Raw genomic sequence first — 16,610 nt, forward strand, 5'->3', positions numbered from 1 at the left:
GCACGCTGCTTGTGTGCTTGTGTCGAAGCAGGTGGCATATTATTATTAATAGGATCCTCTCAGCAGCGCGACTAATGGCAGACTAGACACAACAAGCCTTCCAAGTGACGCATATATGTAAAGTGGGTCCTCGGTTTTCTACAGAGGCGAGGTAACCCAAATTTGTACTTTTTTTTTTTTTTTTTTTTGTCACAGCCCACAGCTTGTGTCTGTAGGTGAATGGTGGGCCCATAAATTGACGGTTAAATCATCTTTTTTTTTGTTTTTTTTCTGCTCTATTCCTCCCTCACTTGTAAATAAAACCCCAAGATACTTAAAAAGTCATCCTACATGTCATTTTGGGGAGCATGGTGGATGAGTGGTTAGCATGGCGGATGAGTGGTTAGCATGGCTGCCTTCTGCAAGAAGAACAACGTGTCAATCAAAAAAAAACAAAAAACAAAAAAAAACAAGCTACAAGTAGCACTCTTTATTTTTTTACAGTAACATTGCCTAGGTTGAACAGATCCTTAAATTACCTTCACACAAACAGGCACATTGATTCAGTGGCTTATATGATAAGAAAAAGGAGTCTATATTATCCCAGTGGCTTCTCGGTTCAATCACCGCAATAAATAACACGATACCTCGCACAAACGCAAAACATCAACACTCATCCAAAGGGGAAAATAAATTAAGTCAGTGCATATAACGGCGGTGTCACTCCTCGGTGTCGGAGGTCTCTAAAGGCTCCGTGTTGTGCGTCAGCATGTAGTTGTCCATGTCGATGGAGGGGCAGTTGTGTATGGAGTAGCGCAGACGCTCGGCCAGCACCGCCTGGCTTGTGTACGGCGGAAGACGCAGCAGGAAGAAACACGTCTGGGCCGTCGGTAGACCGTTGACGGGCTGGGGGAGAGAAGATCACCCTTTAAAACGTTCACTGCCAGTCCAGCAAAAAAAAAATGACATTGACGTCTTTTTCCGTCAATGGCAGTGAATGAGTTAAAAATCCAAAACTTCAAAACAAAATATATTTACTTTTTTTTTTTTTATTAATGTATTTTAACATCCATTTTTGTGTGGATCAAGCATCCTTTTTACAGACTTGACTCACCCGATCCACCTTGATGATCTGGAACTTTTGCGTCATGTCGGCCGGGTTGGACGGCAGCCGGGACCTGCCGGAGACGAAGCGCAGGAAGAGCACGCGCTCCTCGTTGGTGAACTCCTCCAAGCTCTGCCAGAACCAGGCCACCAGCTGGTGGCTCTCGGCGATGTCGCGGTAGCGCACCAGCTTCTTCAGCGTCTCCACCGACACCTCGGGCAGGCCGCACACAAGTTGCTCCAGCTGCTGGGCGGTCAGCAGGGAGAGGAGCGGAACGGGGATGATGGCCGACATGCCCTCTCTGACCGACGCCACCTGGACAAAACGACAACAGTTCAAGTACTTTCGTACAGGACATAAGTCCAGGAATGAAAACGTCGCAAACTGCCTTTGCTTCAAACCTGAGAGTCCATTTCATGAAGTCTGTACTGCAGCGCTCTCTCCACGTATGCCGTGCGGTTGGAAAAGTTGAGGGGAATGTTTTGGCCTCCGGGAACGACAGGCACCAGCCTTCCGTCTGCACTGTGGGCCACGAACGAATCCAGTGGAATCATCTTCACAAGGAAATATGGTAACGTTATTTTTATGGAGGACCAAAACAGCTAAAATTATAAATAAATGAATGAATAAAGGTGAAAATACAAATAAATATAAAAATATAATTCAAAAACTAAACACAAAAATAATGAATGGAAATAAAAACAACAAAAAATATATATACAGTCTCAACTGCAAAGAACGCTTGCAGAAATGGTAGTTATTACACAAACGGCCAGCAGGTGGCAGCAGAGCAAAGGAGATCAACCAGGGCCATGTTGAAAAAAAGCTCAATCACTCAAGTTTAAATAGATTTGTGAAAACTGATGAAAGTTAGTCTATTCTAATGCTAATTGCTGCAAAACGGAAACAGATAGAAACACATTTTTTTTCTGATGAAAGAAGAAACTTTAATCTTTCTTTTGATAGGTTCCATGTTTTTATAGCAATAGAACACAATATTCTGTGGGACTTGCAAAAATCAGTCAAAATCCAGTAAAACAGCCGGGTGTGAACAGTTCTGCTTCTGTGAAAATGGCTGGGAGTGAATGAGTTAATCACATTTATTTTTGTATTTATTTCCACATGCATTTTTATGTTTATTTTTATTTGTTGAATCTCGGTTTTTATTTTTGAATCAATTCTTTCATTTATTTATTTATTTATTTATTTGTGTATTTATTATATTTTGTTGTTTTTAGTTCCATTTATATTTGTTTTTTCATTTTTGATTTGTATTTTTTATATTTGTTTTAGTATGTGTCCTTTTTTTTTGTTGTTGTTTTTTTTTAACTGAAATAAGCAAACAAAAGTATCGATACAGAAATGGAGACATCTCACCACATGGAAATTCTCCTCTGTGATGCCGCTGTTCTCCAAGTGGAGGATGCCTTGTAAGGTGCGGAAGGTGAGGAGGTCCACCTCCTCCAGGTCGGGTTCTCCCAGCGGCATGGAGCAGAGCTGCTTCCACACCCACGGCGCCAGATGCAGATCCAGAGGTTTCTTGGTGCGGACGGCCACGGCCATCAAGATGCCCAGGAAGCGAAACTGGACCATGTGATCTTTGGAGAGAGCGGCCGGGTTCAGCAGGAACCTGTCAGTGTGACTGCCCACATCCGCAAAGCTGTTGGGCGTTCGGATCAGGAGGTCCACCACGGTTGACTGCAACTCCTGCTCAAAACAAAACGGAATTGATCAGTTTTAAGGTTGTCTGAACACCAATTCTGTCAAAGGATTTGGACTTGAGTGTCATTTCGTGTGAGTTTTTTTGTTGTTGTTGTTATTACCTGGCACATCTCTGTAATGGTGTCGTCAAACACTCCGCCTGCGTCGTCCGCCCCCTCGCCGACGAGCTTGACCTTCCATGCTCGGGACGGTAGTCGCAGCTCCAGAGGGTTCAGGCTCACCACTTGCTTGGCGATTTGCACAAAGATGGGCTTGCTGGAACGCCCCCTGCAGGTTGGTAAAGAGCAAACACACAAGCGTCATCAAACTCCTCCCTTGCAGCTGACTCGTGTCAAAAAAAATCTTTCGAATTCAATCGGTCATACCTTGTGGAAATACGTTTCACGGTGATCTGCGGCCCGTACGTTTTTCCTTGGGTCATAGTTCGGCCAATTGAGCGCACTAGAGGCAGAGTGTTGACTTTGGGTGATAGAAGACCTCTGAGGTCACCACGGACGATAGCTGTCGTCCCCGAACTGTATCTCGAAGTAGACAACTGAAAGGAGACCAAGAAACGACTCAAGAATTGGTTATAGCAGAGCAGGGACTAAATAACACGATACATTATTATTTAGGGGACGGGTTAGGGTTAGGGGGGGAAAAAAATGTAATTGACAAGTATACTAGTGAAAAGCAGTTAAATTAATGTACTGAGGTCCCAAGAGCTCATTAGAGCTCCACCAGAACACAAAAATATGAGCAGCATCTAAAGTACACATTCATTTTCTTTTCATTTCGTCTTCCGTTTTTGGTATTGTTTATGGTATTGTTTTCCTCCATATTGGGCATTTTGTGGTTATTTCTTGACATTTTTTTTCGGATTTTTTTTTGCTATCAATTTTCTGACATTTTTGGCAACTTTGTGGACATTCTATGGCACATTTTGGGATTTCTTCTTTTGTTTTGAGAAATTTTAAGGTTATTTTTTGAACCTTTTCATTACTGGCTTTTCTTAAATCAATTTTATCACATTTTTGGCAATTTGGTGAACATTTTATGGTAATTTCCAAGATATCTTCTCTTGTTTTTTGTACATTTTATAGTCACATTTTTTTCAGTCACAGTTTTTTTTAAATCTTTTTTTTTTTTTTTTACTTTTTGGGGGGCAATTGCAAAGACATTTTATGGTAATTTTGTGATTTTTAATATTTTATTTAAAAAATAAATACGCAAAAAAACAAAAACAAACATTTTGTTTAAATTTTTGAAAAGATCCAGAGGGAGTTACAGGAGAAGGACTCATGAGCCACATGTGGCTTCATATTATTACACGCACACAGTACAGTGTTATTCAAGTATGGGCCAAATTATTTATTTAAATTTTGGTTCAGTACCACTTAGAGAAGGGAGAAAAAAAATATCGCTATCACAAATTATTGTATCGCTATATATCGGCAATTAATGACACTGTACCCTGACTATATTAATTGTCCCCACCCAAAACAGTTATCGTTAAGTATCTTTTACAATATGTATCAATGGTGGAAGGTCATATTATCACAGTGCAAGTGAACCTGCAATTTCCAGCTCTAGTAGATTGTGAAGTATTCTAGACGAAAACATCCATTCATCCATCCATTTTCTTGACCGCTTATTCCTCACAAGGGTCGCGGGGGGTGCTGGCGCCTATCTCAGCTGGCTCTGGGCAGTAGGCGGGGGACATCCTGGACTGGTTGCCAACCAATCGCAGGGCACACAGAGACGAACAACCATCCACACTCACACGCACACCTAGGGACAATTCGGAGCGCCCAATTAACCTGCCATGCATGTCTTTGGAATGTGGGAGGAGACCGGAGTACCCGGAGAAGACCCACGCGGGCACGGGGAGAACATGCAAACTCCACCCAGGAAGGTCCAAGCCTGGACTCGAACCGGAGACCTCAGAACTGGGAAGCGGACGTGCTAACCACTCGACTACCGTGCCGCCCTAGACGAAAACATGATTACCATATTCTTGGCATCCAAGTTCAGCAGCCGCCACGACTTGTACATGAGATCAGAGAAGTGGTGTAGCACCCTGAGGCGCATGCTGAGCAGATGAAGGCTGCAGCCTTTCAATGTGTTGTATTGGGGAGGGACACACTGCGGAAGACCTAGCTGGAAATTTCCAGAGCCACCTACAGAGGATTTTTCTGTTAGTATCAAAGCTGGACTATTAGCTAGCCGCGGGAGTGTGCGCGGCACCTGAGGTTTTGATGGAGGTAGAAGGCGTGGTCCACGCCGAGCTGTGGCAGCGGCCCGCCGAGATCTGTCGGATGTTTTTACCCTGGAGGGACGTCACCAGTGTGGGCTCCTTCACCGGGTTGGAATGTCCCAGACCAAGCTGGGAAATGAATGAAAGAAATATTCAAAGAGGCCACTATTAGCATTTGTGCTAGCTACAAAGCTAACTTTTGACATCAACTGCATTCTATTTTTTTTTTTCTTCATAAATTAAAATTTTCTTTAAAAAATTGGACTCCACACCTTTCCTATACATTACCTGTCCGTCACTATTGCAGCCCCAGGCGTAGACGTCCCCGGCGGAGGACAGTGCGAGGACGTGTTCACAGCCCAGGACCACATCCTCTATGAAGTGTCCATCCAGGGCCGGAACCACCTGAGGACATGACTTGTTCTTGAGCATGGAGTCCGGCAGGCCAATCAGACGCTCTGTTGGATGAACATATCAGAATCAGAATCATCTTTATTGGCCAAATATGTCAAATTGATATGTACCTTGTCCAAATGTGTACACATGTCCATCGCAGGCCAAAGCAACAGAGAATTGCGTCCCACAGCTGACCTTCTTTATTCTTTTGTTGCATAGATGCTCCACTTTCTGAACACATGAATAACAAACACACGTAATCATTGTGAACAAGAGTTTTCCAAACTTTGGTGATGAGGCTCAAAATAGGCCGCATGCCAATTTGTATTGAGTCACTGGTGGTCTTTATCATTTGTTTGACTGCACAGTACACGTAGATCAGCAACATCCCAATAATAGACGCCTGTTAAATATTATAGCGGAAATTAAATTGTAATTTTATGAGCGTCAGCTTCTAATTTTATACGAATACGAATACATATTATTCAAGACCTCCTGCATCTAAAGGCAGTCAGCCATGTTATGTAAAAAAAAATACATTTTTGGAGGAACCTTATCAACATACCTGAGGGTAATATTTTGCTGTTGAGGAACCAGTCCCCAATTTCCCATAATCTCCATCTCCGAATGCCCATACAATCATTCCGTCCGCGGACAAGACCAGAGTGTGGTTAAGACCACATGACACCTGGAAAAATATTTGGTGCCGTTTAACAATTCAGATCCAATTGATGTTCAGAGCCAAGCAAGAAGTCTTTACCTGTCCTACATGGTAACCCTCCAGTGCAGCCACCCTCTCTGGCAGCATCTTGTTGGATGTTGACCGCTGACCCAGACGTCCGGATTCACCGCTGCCGAAGGTAAACAGTTTCCCATCAGACGTCACCACAGCGGAATGCCGGAAGCCGCACGCGAGCTGTAACGCGGAAGCAAACGATTATTTCAGCAAAAGACAACTTGGAATTAAATGTTCTTCACCTGCACGACGTCTTCCCCCTGCAACGCATCAATTTGTTTGGGTCTTCTCTGCCTTTCGGTGTTGCCGTGCCCCAGTTTCCCGAAATCGCCATCGCCCCAACTGAACACCTCCCCCGTCTCCGTCAGCGCCATGGAGTGTCCGTCTGAGCCGCAGGACGTCACCAGCTGGGTCACCACATAACCTACAGAGGAATTTACGTATTTTCTCACATCACATTGTGGCTAACTGCAGTAGTACCCCTGACACTAACAAGAACTCTTTCTGTTAAAATCCGTGATGTGGCTAATCTGGAAATTAAGAAAATAATCTTCAAGAACAAGCACACACGCATTCTTTCCGACATGCAAAGCTTGTCTCATTCTCTAGACTTCACTAAAGCTCCTCAAAGTTTTACCTTGAAAAGCGCAGATAATTGTAGGCACATATAGATCATCCGAATTCCCTTGCCCCAGCCTTCCATACTGTCCTTCCCCAACAGCGAGCACAGTCCCGTTGGACTGAACCAAGAAAGTGCAGTTCTGACCACACACCACCTAAAATACAACCAAAATGAAATATTTGTAAATGCAGTCATCAAGGGTGGTTGTCTTGGAAATGGCTTAATACCCGTTGCGTCTGTAGCAGAGATGGTGCTAACGTAGGCACCATTGGATTGGTCCCCATTCCTGCAAGCTGTCCATAACGTCCGTTCCCCCACAGGTACACCTCACTTTTGCCCCCTCGCTGCCAATCCTGTGGAAAATTGGCGCATGAGATCTCCAGTTAAGTCAAAGGCGAAAGCCATTTTTCATATTGGTAGATTTAGACTGTGGTGTCCAATTCCCTTGCGAAAGAGATAGACTTGTCAACTATCCACCCCAGATATGACATCATTTCCCATGGACAAACAAGAGTAAAAACTTTAACCCAGATTTTACCCTGTGTAAAAGAGATATCTTTTTTAGTGTGGGAGTCAGATCTAAGAACTATCCATCTCACTTCTGAAACCATTTCTCATGTTTCGTATTTAAGGTGTATAATTTATAATTGGGGGTGTGTTACAACTTGCATGATAAAATACTATCAATCTAAAATATTGTAGTTTTTGCAAGTATGCAAGTATGCAAGTATATCAGTAATACAGTGCATATGGAAAAAAAAAGTGAATATTTACTTTGCAAATCAATTTAACGTGTGCGTCCTTAAATTTTCTTCTAGTGTGTTTAAAATTTTAAGTTAGGGGCTACTGTGCTCCTAGTAAAGAAAAATAAATAAATAGTTTGGACTGTAAAGCGCCAGGTTATAACTATGTGATTACCTCCGGTCGGGTGGTTGCCCAGGACATCAGCTGTTCATCCATCCTAAAGCTCCATTTACTGTTGTCCTAAGAGACAGGGCAAGCGTATCAATTGGCAGCTGAAACAACCCACTCAATGATATTGTTGTATGCATTACCATCTTTATCGGCATTCAGATTTGTAAAAAAAAAAAAAAAAAATGCCGATATTCATCAAAATGTAAAATATCGGCACCGATAATGGCTATATCTCTAGTCTGCATATAATCAGGTGAATTGTTTCTTACCAGGGCCTTTGAGATTTCATCCTCATCGCCGTCCTCAAACTCTGGAACCACAAAGGACTCTGGGAAGACGATGCCGCTGGCGATAGCCTCAGCGCTGCGCACGGTGGTGGCGTAGGTGGCGAGCCAACTCCACTCGGCCGGGCACGATCGGGCATTGGGGTTGGCGTGATGTGGCGGGCACGGGTAATGGCAGAGGTGCTCCTCGAGGGATAAACCGACAGCGAGGGAGGCCAAACTCTGCAAGAAGGCACTCTGGACTAGTTGGTCACCGGCGACCACATGGGCCTGCATAAGGAAGAGATGGCCTAAGTCACCTGGGCTGATAAGATGCATGTGTATCGCTTGCTTTTGTTATGAGGTCATAATCATTAGTTACCCGCTCGTAGGCATATTGCTCCTGCAGCAGCAGGGGCAGCCTCTCCAGCAGCACTGCCAAACATGGAGCCCGATGCAGACCCAGGATGCTCTGGCTTCTTAGGACCATGCGGCAGGAAGCCAACACGTGATTCTGAGTGATCCAGTCGGGGGTGCAGCAGATCAGCAGGACATCCTGGGTGGGGAGTAAACGCAAACGCCAAACCACCCTGAGCGTGTAACATTTCAGAATTCCGCCAAATATTTTGGGGAAAGTCACACAAAAGCTACAAATTTTTTAGAACATGACGGAAAAAAAAACAAAGAAAACCCCTCAAAAAGCAAGGGGAGAAGATGAAAACTTTAAATTAGAGCTGTCAAAAGATATTTGGAATCAGTAATCACATCTTAGAATTGTGATCAACAACGATTAAGCTTTTTTAATCAACATTTTTTGACCGCCAAATTTGAAGAGCACCTGTTATGTCGACATTTCGACTTTTAATGTTATGAGGACATCTTCAACATTTTTTTGATGCACTGCACACGCTCATCCTGTTTTTCTAATCAGTTAATTACTTGCATAATTTCAAATGGAAACTCCAACATTTTGACATGGAAAAATATTCTAAATGTCATACACAAATATATAGTAATTGCTTTACTTTAATGCATGTAGCTAAGTTTAATGCTCAAACAAAACTTGTACTATCTTTAATGTAACCACAAACTCAATGTGATGTTTACATTAACTTGTGATAAAAAAAAAATAAAAAATCCTAATTACCTTTGACCTCCCGAAACAGGCGACAACACCCATTTTGGGGATCCATGTAGTACTGACGACTGACCCCAAACCTGTAACGGTCTGTAACACTGAACCATCCTGTAGGCATACAAATATCACTGTTATGAGAACTACATTATATTTAGTTTTATGTGTCAGTTTTTAACTATTCTTCAACTGGGAGTGGCAAATGATAAGCACACAAGTCTAAATGTGTTTCAAGTGTATGGGAGGGGAATTCAAAAACAACAAATTTAATATGAAATTTCACCTATGGCGGGTGTGTCCCAAACATATCCACTGTGATAAACGGGGTTTGCTGTACAAGTATTGTTTAACTGCAGAAGTGACTCAAACTCGCCAACCTGTAAGGACCAGATGTTGAGCAGCCCCCCTATCCCTCCAGAAACCAGAGCCAGGCCGCTGGAGCAAAATGAAAGCGACTTCACCGCTGTTATGTGACCGAGGAGGACAAACACACACTTTGCACTCTCCTGAAACACAACAATCTTGCTGTTAAAATCCTGATGATCAGTATTAGTTAGATATAAACAAAAAATAAATAAATAAATCAGCTAAACACACCATGACATTGGGACTTCTGTGCTCTCTCAAAGAGCTGTTTAAGGTGGTTGGCAGAGGCACGGTGGCACCCCCTTGTGGCAACGTCCACACATGCACAGAGCCATTCTGACAACCTCTGTAAAGATGAGTTGCAGCAAAAAGAAAAAAAAAAAAAACTTACACAAATAGTGGAATACACAATGGGAATAGGGAGGCATATATATTAGAGAGTGACATTTATTGGATGCACACAACACTGTGGAGCGACCAAGTCAGAATCGAGTCTACTGTAAGGTTAATCATCGTTATTAAAGATGGTGTTGCCTCATAGATAAACACCCATGAAAATACTATGTTAAAAACTCATTTACAACAAATGATAAAAGTCCAACTTTAATTAATTTGTAAGAATATTTAAGTGCCGCTGCTTTGGTTAGCAAAAAAGGTACACACGAGCTCAAAGATTAACTGTTATGTCTGTACCTTGAAAATAGCATGTACAAGTATTATTATTATTATTATTATTATTATTATCAGTGACTACTGGAATGCTAATCGCCATTAACGGCTTTGTTTCCATATACCACAAGATTATCTCAATTTTTTTTTTATAGCGTGGTAATATTCCACGATTTAAGTGCAACTATTGTTTATGTGCTGCTGTTTTTGTTAGCAACTGAGTTCAAATAGGGTCAGGCCACTTCCTCTGTGTACACTTACAGGACCTGGACGCTAATTATTTGAGGGAACTGTTCATTTCACATCATCGCTGGAACATAAACAGGGATGCACAACAACATTGCGGAGCAATTTGGCTAGCAAATGGGCTTAGTAGTTAACATGTTAATGTACATGTAAAGAGTAATGTCTCTGTCTAAGTAGACTAACAATCACTAATAGTTGTCAGTAGAGCAAAATTATCAGATTAAAGATCCGAGGAGATGAAACTCACGCTGCCATCATGAGCATGGGGTCCGGGGCTCGGCCAGTGAGGGGGCACCACTCGGCAACGTTGACCACACTGGAATGTGCGAGGGTGTGAAACGTCACCCACGCGCACCCTGAGAGTCCCAGGATCTTCACCACCTCGGACCTGCCCAGACAGAGCAGCAGGTGCCCCGTCGGATCCCACTTGAGGGAAGTGATACCATCCTGCATGGACAATTCAACCTCAGATGAGATATTACCTTCACATTTTTTTCTTAACTTTAAAGCAGGGGTGGGGAATCTTGCTCCCATCAGGGAACATTTCAGTTTTTATGTAAGTTTCCCACCTATGCAAGTTAATTTTACTGTTTCCAAACCTGGTAGATGGGCAGCAACATCAAGGGCTCATTCTCATAGGTCTCAGTAGTTGCCAATAGGACTTTTCCACTGGGGTAGCCGACTGCAAATGGCTTTTCCTCACTGTGCCAAGCCACACACTGCGGGGCTGGGAAAAGACCAAAGAACCTGAATGCACCATTAAATATATTGCAGGAATTCTACACGTTAAGATATACACTGGATTTAATAACAGTTCAAACGGGTTTTAAAAAATTGTTAATTACTCTGTCCCAACTATTCGCGGGGAAACACTGCACGTAAACTTTCCGTGTGTCCTCACCCTCCGTCCTGTAGCAGTGGGTGAGCTCGGTGGTCTTCACAAGCAAGTCGAGCTCTTGCATGGTGACGCGCAGCCAGCAGAGAGAGCCGTCCAGCCGTCCCACCAGCAAGTTCTCGGTGGGTCGGCTTTTGTAAGCGTCGGGCTGATCAAGGAGCCACAAGCTAAAGGCTGCGGCCCAGCACAGCGCCGTGACCCGGGATGCCTGAGCCTCCGTGTGACAGTGAGAGCCTGCAGACAGTCAGCAGGACATGCAAGGAGACGCGTAATCAACGTCACCGCCTCTGTCATTCATTTTCACTACCCTGCTAAAGAGATATTACATTTCTACATATTTTAGTTACTGTGGAACCGCTGAGACGATCAACCTCGTTTGTTCAGATGTTAACACTTCTTTTACTGTGATTGGTTGTTGATGAGTCCAGGGTGCACCACACCCGTCGTCAACTGAGATAGGCTCCAGCTCACCCTCCACTCTCAAGAGGAGCAAGCAATATGGACTTTTATTACGGTCATTTAAGTGTAACTATAAGCTAACCGCTATCAATACTCATGTCAAAACAATATCATTAACATAAGACAAAATTGGAACTAAAATAGAAAACCCTTTTTTTTTTTTTTAAACACAAATTTTATTTTATTCTTTTTAAAACATGCATTTAATTAATTGATTGCATTTTAATTAAGTTTTTATATACAGTATAGTGAGTTGTAATTTATTTTATTATTTTAATACTCTATTTTATTCATTTAATTTGAATTTCAGTTCATAATGTTATGAAGTATTAACTTTATTTACATTTTTAAAATATATTTTTTATTTATTTTACTTTAATTAATTTTACTTAATATTTTTGTCAATTCAATTTTATTCATTTATTTTTAATTTTGCATTCATTTCTTTAATTTTTGTTTTTAAATTGTGCATCAATTTTATTCTTAGGAACATGATTGTTTTGTTGAGGATGCCTTATGGTCATCTATGATCCTGCATATCGAGCTAGTTATGCCTTACCTCAATCTTTCTTTCTAATTTGCTACTGTCGGGTACACAAAAGAGGCCCTGACGTTTACCTCTGATGTTCATGATGGTGACGTGTTTGTTCTCTGGGGCAGCCAGGAAGTCTCCGCCTGTGCTCCAGTACACGGGAGGCGACATGTGATGACATCTGCCTGCCCTCTCGGAGCTTGTTCTATCTGTTTTACTGCAAAGGACCAAGGGAAACAATGTCATTGTTTTTGTTTTTTGTGAAGACACCATGGAATGCTACTAGTGATGGAAAACAGTGTGATTGAACTTACTCTTAAGTAAGAAGGGCCCTGGTTACTCAGTAAAGTATGAGCCATACAACAAAGTGACTACAGCAGTGCAACTCTTATTACCTGGTTATGCAGGAGAAGGTGGTATGCAACTGTGCGTTGTTCTCACTGATGCTAAACAGCTGCACCACTTTATCCTGGGAGCAAGTAGCCAGCAGGCTCTGCTCACTGTTCCACAAGCAAGTGGCCACCTAAACAACACAAAAGAAAAACAAGTCATGATTCACTCGCATGGATTCACTTTCACTCCGTCGTCCACTCACACACCTTATTATAGTGTCCTTCCAGCCTCCTGACGGGACATTTGCGCAGATCGCCGGTGAGGTCGCTGTAGGTCTGGGCTCTCCCGGGTGCGTCCCGCCCGCTTGCGGCCAAAGCCTGCACCAACTGTCGCGCCGCCCATTGGCGGTGTTGGCTGCTCAGCATGGCGGACAGGACGCATGCTGCCAGAGCGTTGGCCAGCTCGAGAGGGCCCACTCTTGCGCCACGGTGGGCGGAGGGGCAGGTGGAAGACAGCCCCTCTTGGTTGGAAACATTCAAGTATTTATTTCCATTCTATTTGTCATTATTTATCCATCCATCCATTTTTTTTAAAGTGCTTACTTTCAGTGGAAAAAGAAAAGAGTCACTCTTACGTTTACATTTTTGCTCACAACTCAAATCATAAAAGATAAACACAAAAAAACAAAAATAAATAATTAGAAACAACTCACCATGAGTTTCATGTTCAGCCTTGTCAGCACTGTAACTGTGAGCGCCTTTCTCGGTGAGCAAGGCCACAAGGCTCTGTGTGACCAGAAAGGAAGCTGGGTGCTCGCCGCAGTCCCTCACCTGCTGCTGTTGCTGTTGCTGTTGCTGCTGCTGGGTCACGGCAGACACCAAACTGACCGTTAGGCACGCTCGCTGCTGTGCATCACCACTGGGAATGTGCACTCCTGTAGCAGCTGCCATCAGATCCTACAAGAAGCAATGGAGGGTTATTTGTAGTCAACATTACCAATTAACCAATAATTAATGAACAGTTGATTACATATTTACAGTACAATACTTTTTTTTTTTTTTCATTTTAGTGGAGGTAATTTTAACGTCTTAAAAGAAATTTATGATAGACTGATGATTTAACTGTAACCATTTAATACGTTACAATTTTTACTAATTTTATTTAAATTTTACTCATTTTATTTATACATACTTGGAGAGCTAATAATTGATCCAATCACTTCATCAATTGTAATAAAAAATTAATTTAAATACATATATTTTATTTATCATTTCATTAGAAAAAAGTATAAAAAAAAAATGATGTTCAATATGAATAATGTAACACATAAATATAACTGATTCATGCACTCTGACTACAACACCCACTGTGGTGTACCGACCTGAGTGCATATCTCCACCAGTTGCCTGTAGGCGGCAGGGCTGCGGGACACTACGCTGCCTATAGCTGCAGTCAGGAAGCTGAGGCAGCTCGAGTTGCCGCGTTCTGAGGCTGGCCCCTTGCCAACGGAATGTTTATCCCCGCACGTGTTCGCCCTGCCCGCCGCGGCAAGCGTCATCAGACGCACTAGGATGCGGATGTCCGCCAGGCCCAAGGAATCCAGTCCACCAGATGGACTAGCAAAGAAGGAGAAACGAGGACTAGCTAAACATTTAACCAGAAAAAAATCAGTGGGCTTACCTGCAAGCGGTCTGGGAAAGGGCTCGCATCACCATGCTGTACGCCAGCAAGATCTGAGATGTGAAGGTGACTCTTCTTAGCGCTTTCAGTCGGTCGTGAGAGTCCCTCAGAGATAAGGCCTGTTGCCCGAGACTCAATGAGCTCTTCTGTTCCACGACAGCATCCCCTAGTGGTGAAAACAAAACAAAACAAAACAAAACAAAACAAAACAAGGCTAGTAGTGGTCAGGGAGTCCTTGTTGGAAAAGTACTGTATGGCTTATGCACAGTTTAATATTTGGATTTTTTTTTTTGGAACCTAGTGGTAATTTGGCTTATGAGGTTTTTTTTAGTTACAAGCAGTCGCTTGGTCAATTTCATGCTTTGTGTTAGTGTGTGTATTTGTGTGTTTGTACGTTAGAGACAAATTGGTTTACATATCAAAAAATGTAAAAGAAATATTGATTGGGTTCATCATCTCTCAGTAAATCTCATTCATTCCACATGTCGCATATTTCAGGTACAGTGTTCCCTTGTTTTCCGCTGAGGTTAGGTTCCAAAAAATACCCGCAATAAATGAAATCCGCGAAACAGTTCGCATTATGTTTTACATTTATTATAAATGTTTTAAGGCACTCATCGAGACATTTATATTTTCCCACATTTCTCTCGTTTAAACTTTCTCAATATTCAAACCTTCATAAATTTTATAAAATAGGTACATTACTGTAAAAAAAATAATAAAAATGCATGCAAAATTGCACTAAAAAAAATGTGTGAAACAGCGAGACCACGAAAAATGAACCGTGATATAGCAAGGGAACACTGTATTATTATTTTTTGCTCCAAATTAGCCCTTATGGTTCCCATGAAAAAAGTGCAAACGATTAAGCTATTTAGGAAGTTCTAGAATTTGACTATCATAAGAGATAAGATGGTAATGATAACTAGACTACCTTTGGGATCAGTCCGCAGGGGGTCCACCGAACTATAGACCATAGCCCCCAGTGGATCGGGCTCAGTGAAGGCGATGGGGTCCGGCACCAGCTTCTTTTCAGTCAGGCCTAGCGGTCTCAGCAGAAGCCCAAAGTCCTCCAGTCCTGTCAGTCTGTCTTCTTCACTCTCATCTTGGTGGTTTATTTCCCAGTCGTCTGTGCAAAGAGGCATGCCACTCATGTAAAAATTAAATAAGGTATTTGATTAAAAAAAACACCTCTACTCACCATCGGAGGTGCTGTCCAAGCGGCCTATCAAATCACTCGTAAGGCCTTTAATCCTAAAGTAAATGAGGCAACAATATTGAGAAGTTAAAATGGAGGAAGGAAGGCATGAAGTAAAAAGTCCTATTTCTAGCTGAAGTAAAAGCATTCCTCAAATACTGTCTGACAACTAGAAAGAACAAGCATCCATTTCCAATAAACACAAAAACCTAATGAATGGCTTGATGGAAGTCAAATAGGAACTGTAAATTTGTACAAATAAAGAATCCTTTCAAATAAACAACTAATACGGTTTATGATTGGTATGCTCTACTTCATGAGGGAGACTGCTGTACCTTTCACTCCTGGAACTCGGATCGTTGGCGTTGGCGGCGAGGTACTTTTCCCTGCAGGAAGTGCAGAGCAGGTAGAAGGGGAAGTTGGAGCCGCACTCCCCTTTGAACCAGACGTCCACGTAGGCACCGGTGCTGTCGTAGCCCTTGCGAGCGGCGCTCTGGCCACAGCCGGGATGCCGGCGCTTGATGTGGTTGTTGAACTGCAAGGTGAGAGTGTTGCACAGCTCGCACTTCACCATCGGATTGTGTTCTTCGCCGCTCTGAAAGGAAAAAGGCGGAGGTTGTTGTGTTTAATAGCTTAAACAGATAATGTTGCATTAATGTGTTACCTCCACTATGTGAAGAGTATCTCTTTCCAGGCTGAAGAAAGGGGTGAGCAGGTCCTCATAGGTCTCCTCGTGATACACGTCATCCATAAAGCCCAGCTCGGACTCCTCCTCCGTGGAGAAGGGGTGCAACTCCACATATTCGGGCCAATCGCATGAATTCTGTTGGTACAGCTGTGGGATGGGGTTCGGTGATGGCAAATCTGAAGAAACTGGAATTCCTTTCAATTCAAACAAAGGGTAGAAAAAGGAACATGTTGAAACTGAATTTGTAAACAATCAAAAAGATTGAAGATAGATTTTAGGCATCCATCTTATTGTTGTAATACATGAATCCATAGTAGCTCAAAATGTTTTTTCTATCTCAACTATTTCAAAATTGCTGCACTCCAAGCATTTCTCTCCAGCGTTTTTTTTTTTTTTTTTTTTTTTATTTCAATAGCAGCCTACACTCTAAAAAGA

The 16,610-nt window shown here is 42.5% G+C and overlaps 1 protein-coding gene across 4 annotated transcripts in view; it reads right to left on the bottom strand.

Annotated features, from left to right (window-relative positions):
• Window positions 1-454: 454 nt before the first annotated feature.
• The window catches only part of LOC144002320 (putative E3 ubiquitin-protein ligase HERC1), a 45,200-nt gene continuing 29,044 nt past the window's right edge, over window positions 455-16,610 (bottom strand). For all 4 annotated transcript variants that reach the window (XM_077497454.1, XM_077497455.1, XM_077497456.1 and 1 more), the window contains exons 46-79: window positions 16,152-16,369; window positions 15,823-16,082; window positions 15,491-15,543; window positions 15,224-15,418; window positions 14,290-14,455; window positions 13,991-14,225; window positions 13,322-13,565; window positions 12,876-13,129; window positions 12,672-12,799; window positions 12,363-12,493; window positions 11,292-11,519; window positions 10,990-11,117; window positions 10,638-10,837; window positions 9,707-9,821; window positions 9,487-9,615; window positions 9,122-9,220; window positions 8,357-8,530; window positions 7,981-8,265; window positions 7,715-7,780; window positions 7,024-7,149; window positions 6,812-6,950; window positions 6,417-6,598; window positions 6,199-6,354; window positions 6,004-6,126; window positions 5,567-5,669; window positions 5,331-5,500; window positions 5,033-5,171; window positions 4,796-4,965; window positions 3,172-3,341; window positions 2,908-3,073; window positions 2,462-2,791; window positions 1,486-1,638; window positions 1,094-1,399; window positions 455-885 (exon numbers count right to left, since the gene is read on the bottom strand). In XM_077497454.1, the coding sequence (XP_077353580.1) occupies window positions 700-885; window positions 1,094-1,399; window positions 1,486-1,638; window positions 2,462-2,791; window positions 2,908-3,073; window positions 3,172-3,341; window positions 4,796-4,965; window positions 5,033-5,171; window positions 5,331-5,500; window positions 5,567-5,669; window positions 6,004-6,126; window positions 6,199-6,354; window positions 6,417-6,598; window positions 6,812-6,950; window positions 7,024-7,149; window positions 7,715-7,780; window positions 7,981-8,265; window positions 8,357-8,530; window positions 9,122-9,220; window positions 9,487-9,615; window positions 9,707-9,821; window positions 10,638-10,837; window positions 10,990-11,117; window positions 11,292-11,519; window positions 12,363-12,493; window positions 12,672-12,799; window positions 12,876-13,129; window positions 13,322-13,565; window positions 13,991-14,225; window positions 14,290-14,455; window positions 15,224-15,418; window positions 15,491-15,543; window positions 15,823-16,082; window positions 16,152-16,369 (5,927 nt within the window). In that variant the 3' untranslated portion in view covers window positions 455-699. The remainder of the gene's footprint in view (window positions 886-1,093; window positions 1,400-1,485; window positions 1,639-2,461; window positions 2,792-2,907; window positions 3,074-3,171; window positions 3,342-4,795; window positions 4,966-5,032; window positions 5,172-5,330; window positions 5,501-5,566; window positions 5,670-6,003; window positions 6,127-6,198; window positions 6,355-6,416; window positions 6,599-6,811; window positions 6,951-7,023; window positions 7,150-7,714; window positions 7,781-7,980; window positions 8,266-8,356; window positions 8,531-9,121; window positions 9,221-9,486; window positions 9,616-9,706; window positions 9,822-10,637; window positions 10,838-10,989; window positions 11,118-11,291; window positions 11,520-12,362; window positions 12,494-12,671; window positions 12,800-12,875; window positions 13,130-13,321; window positions 13,566-13,990; window positions 14,226-14,289; window positions 14,456-15,223; window positions 15,419-15,490; window positions 15,544-15,822; window positions 16,083-16,151; window positions 16,370-16,610) is intronic.

The sequence above is a fragment of the Festucalex cinctus genome, chromosome 15, assembly GCF_051991245.1.
Source record: "Festucalex cinctus isolate MCC-2025b chromosome 15, RoL_Fcin_1.0, whole genome shotgun sequence".
Classification (NCBI taxonomy): Eukaryota; Metazoa; Chordata; class Actinopteri; order Syngnathiformes; family Syngnathidae; genus Festucalex; species Festucalex cinctus.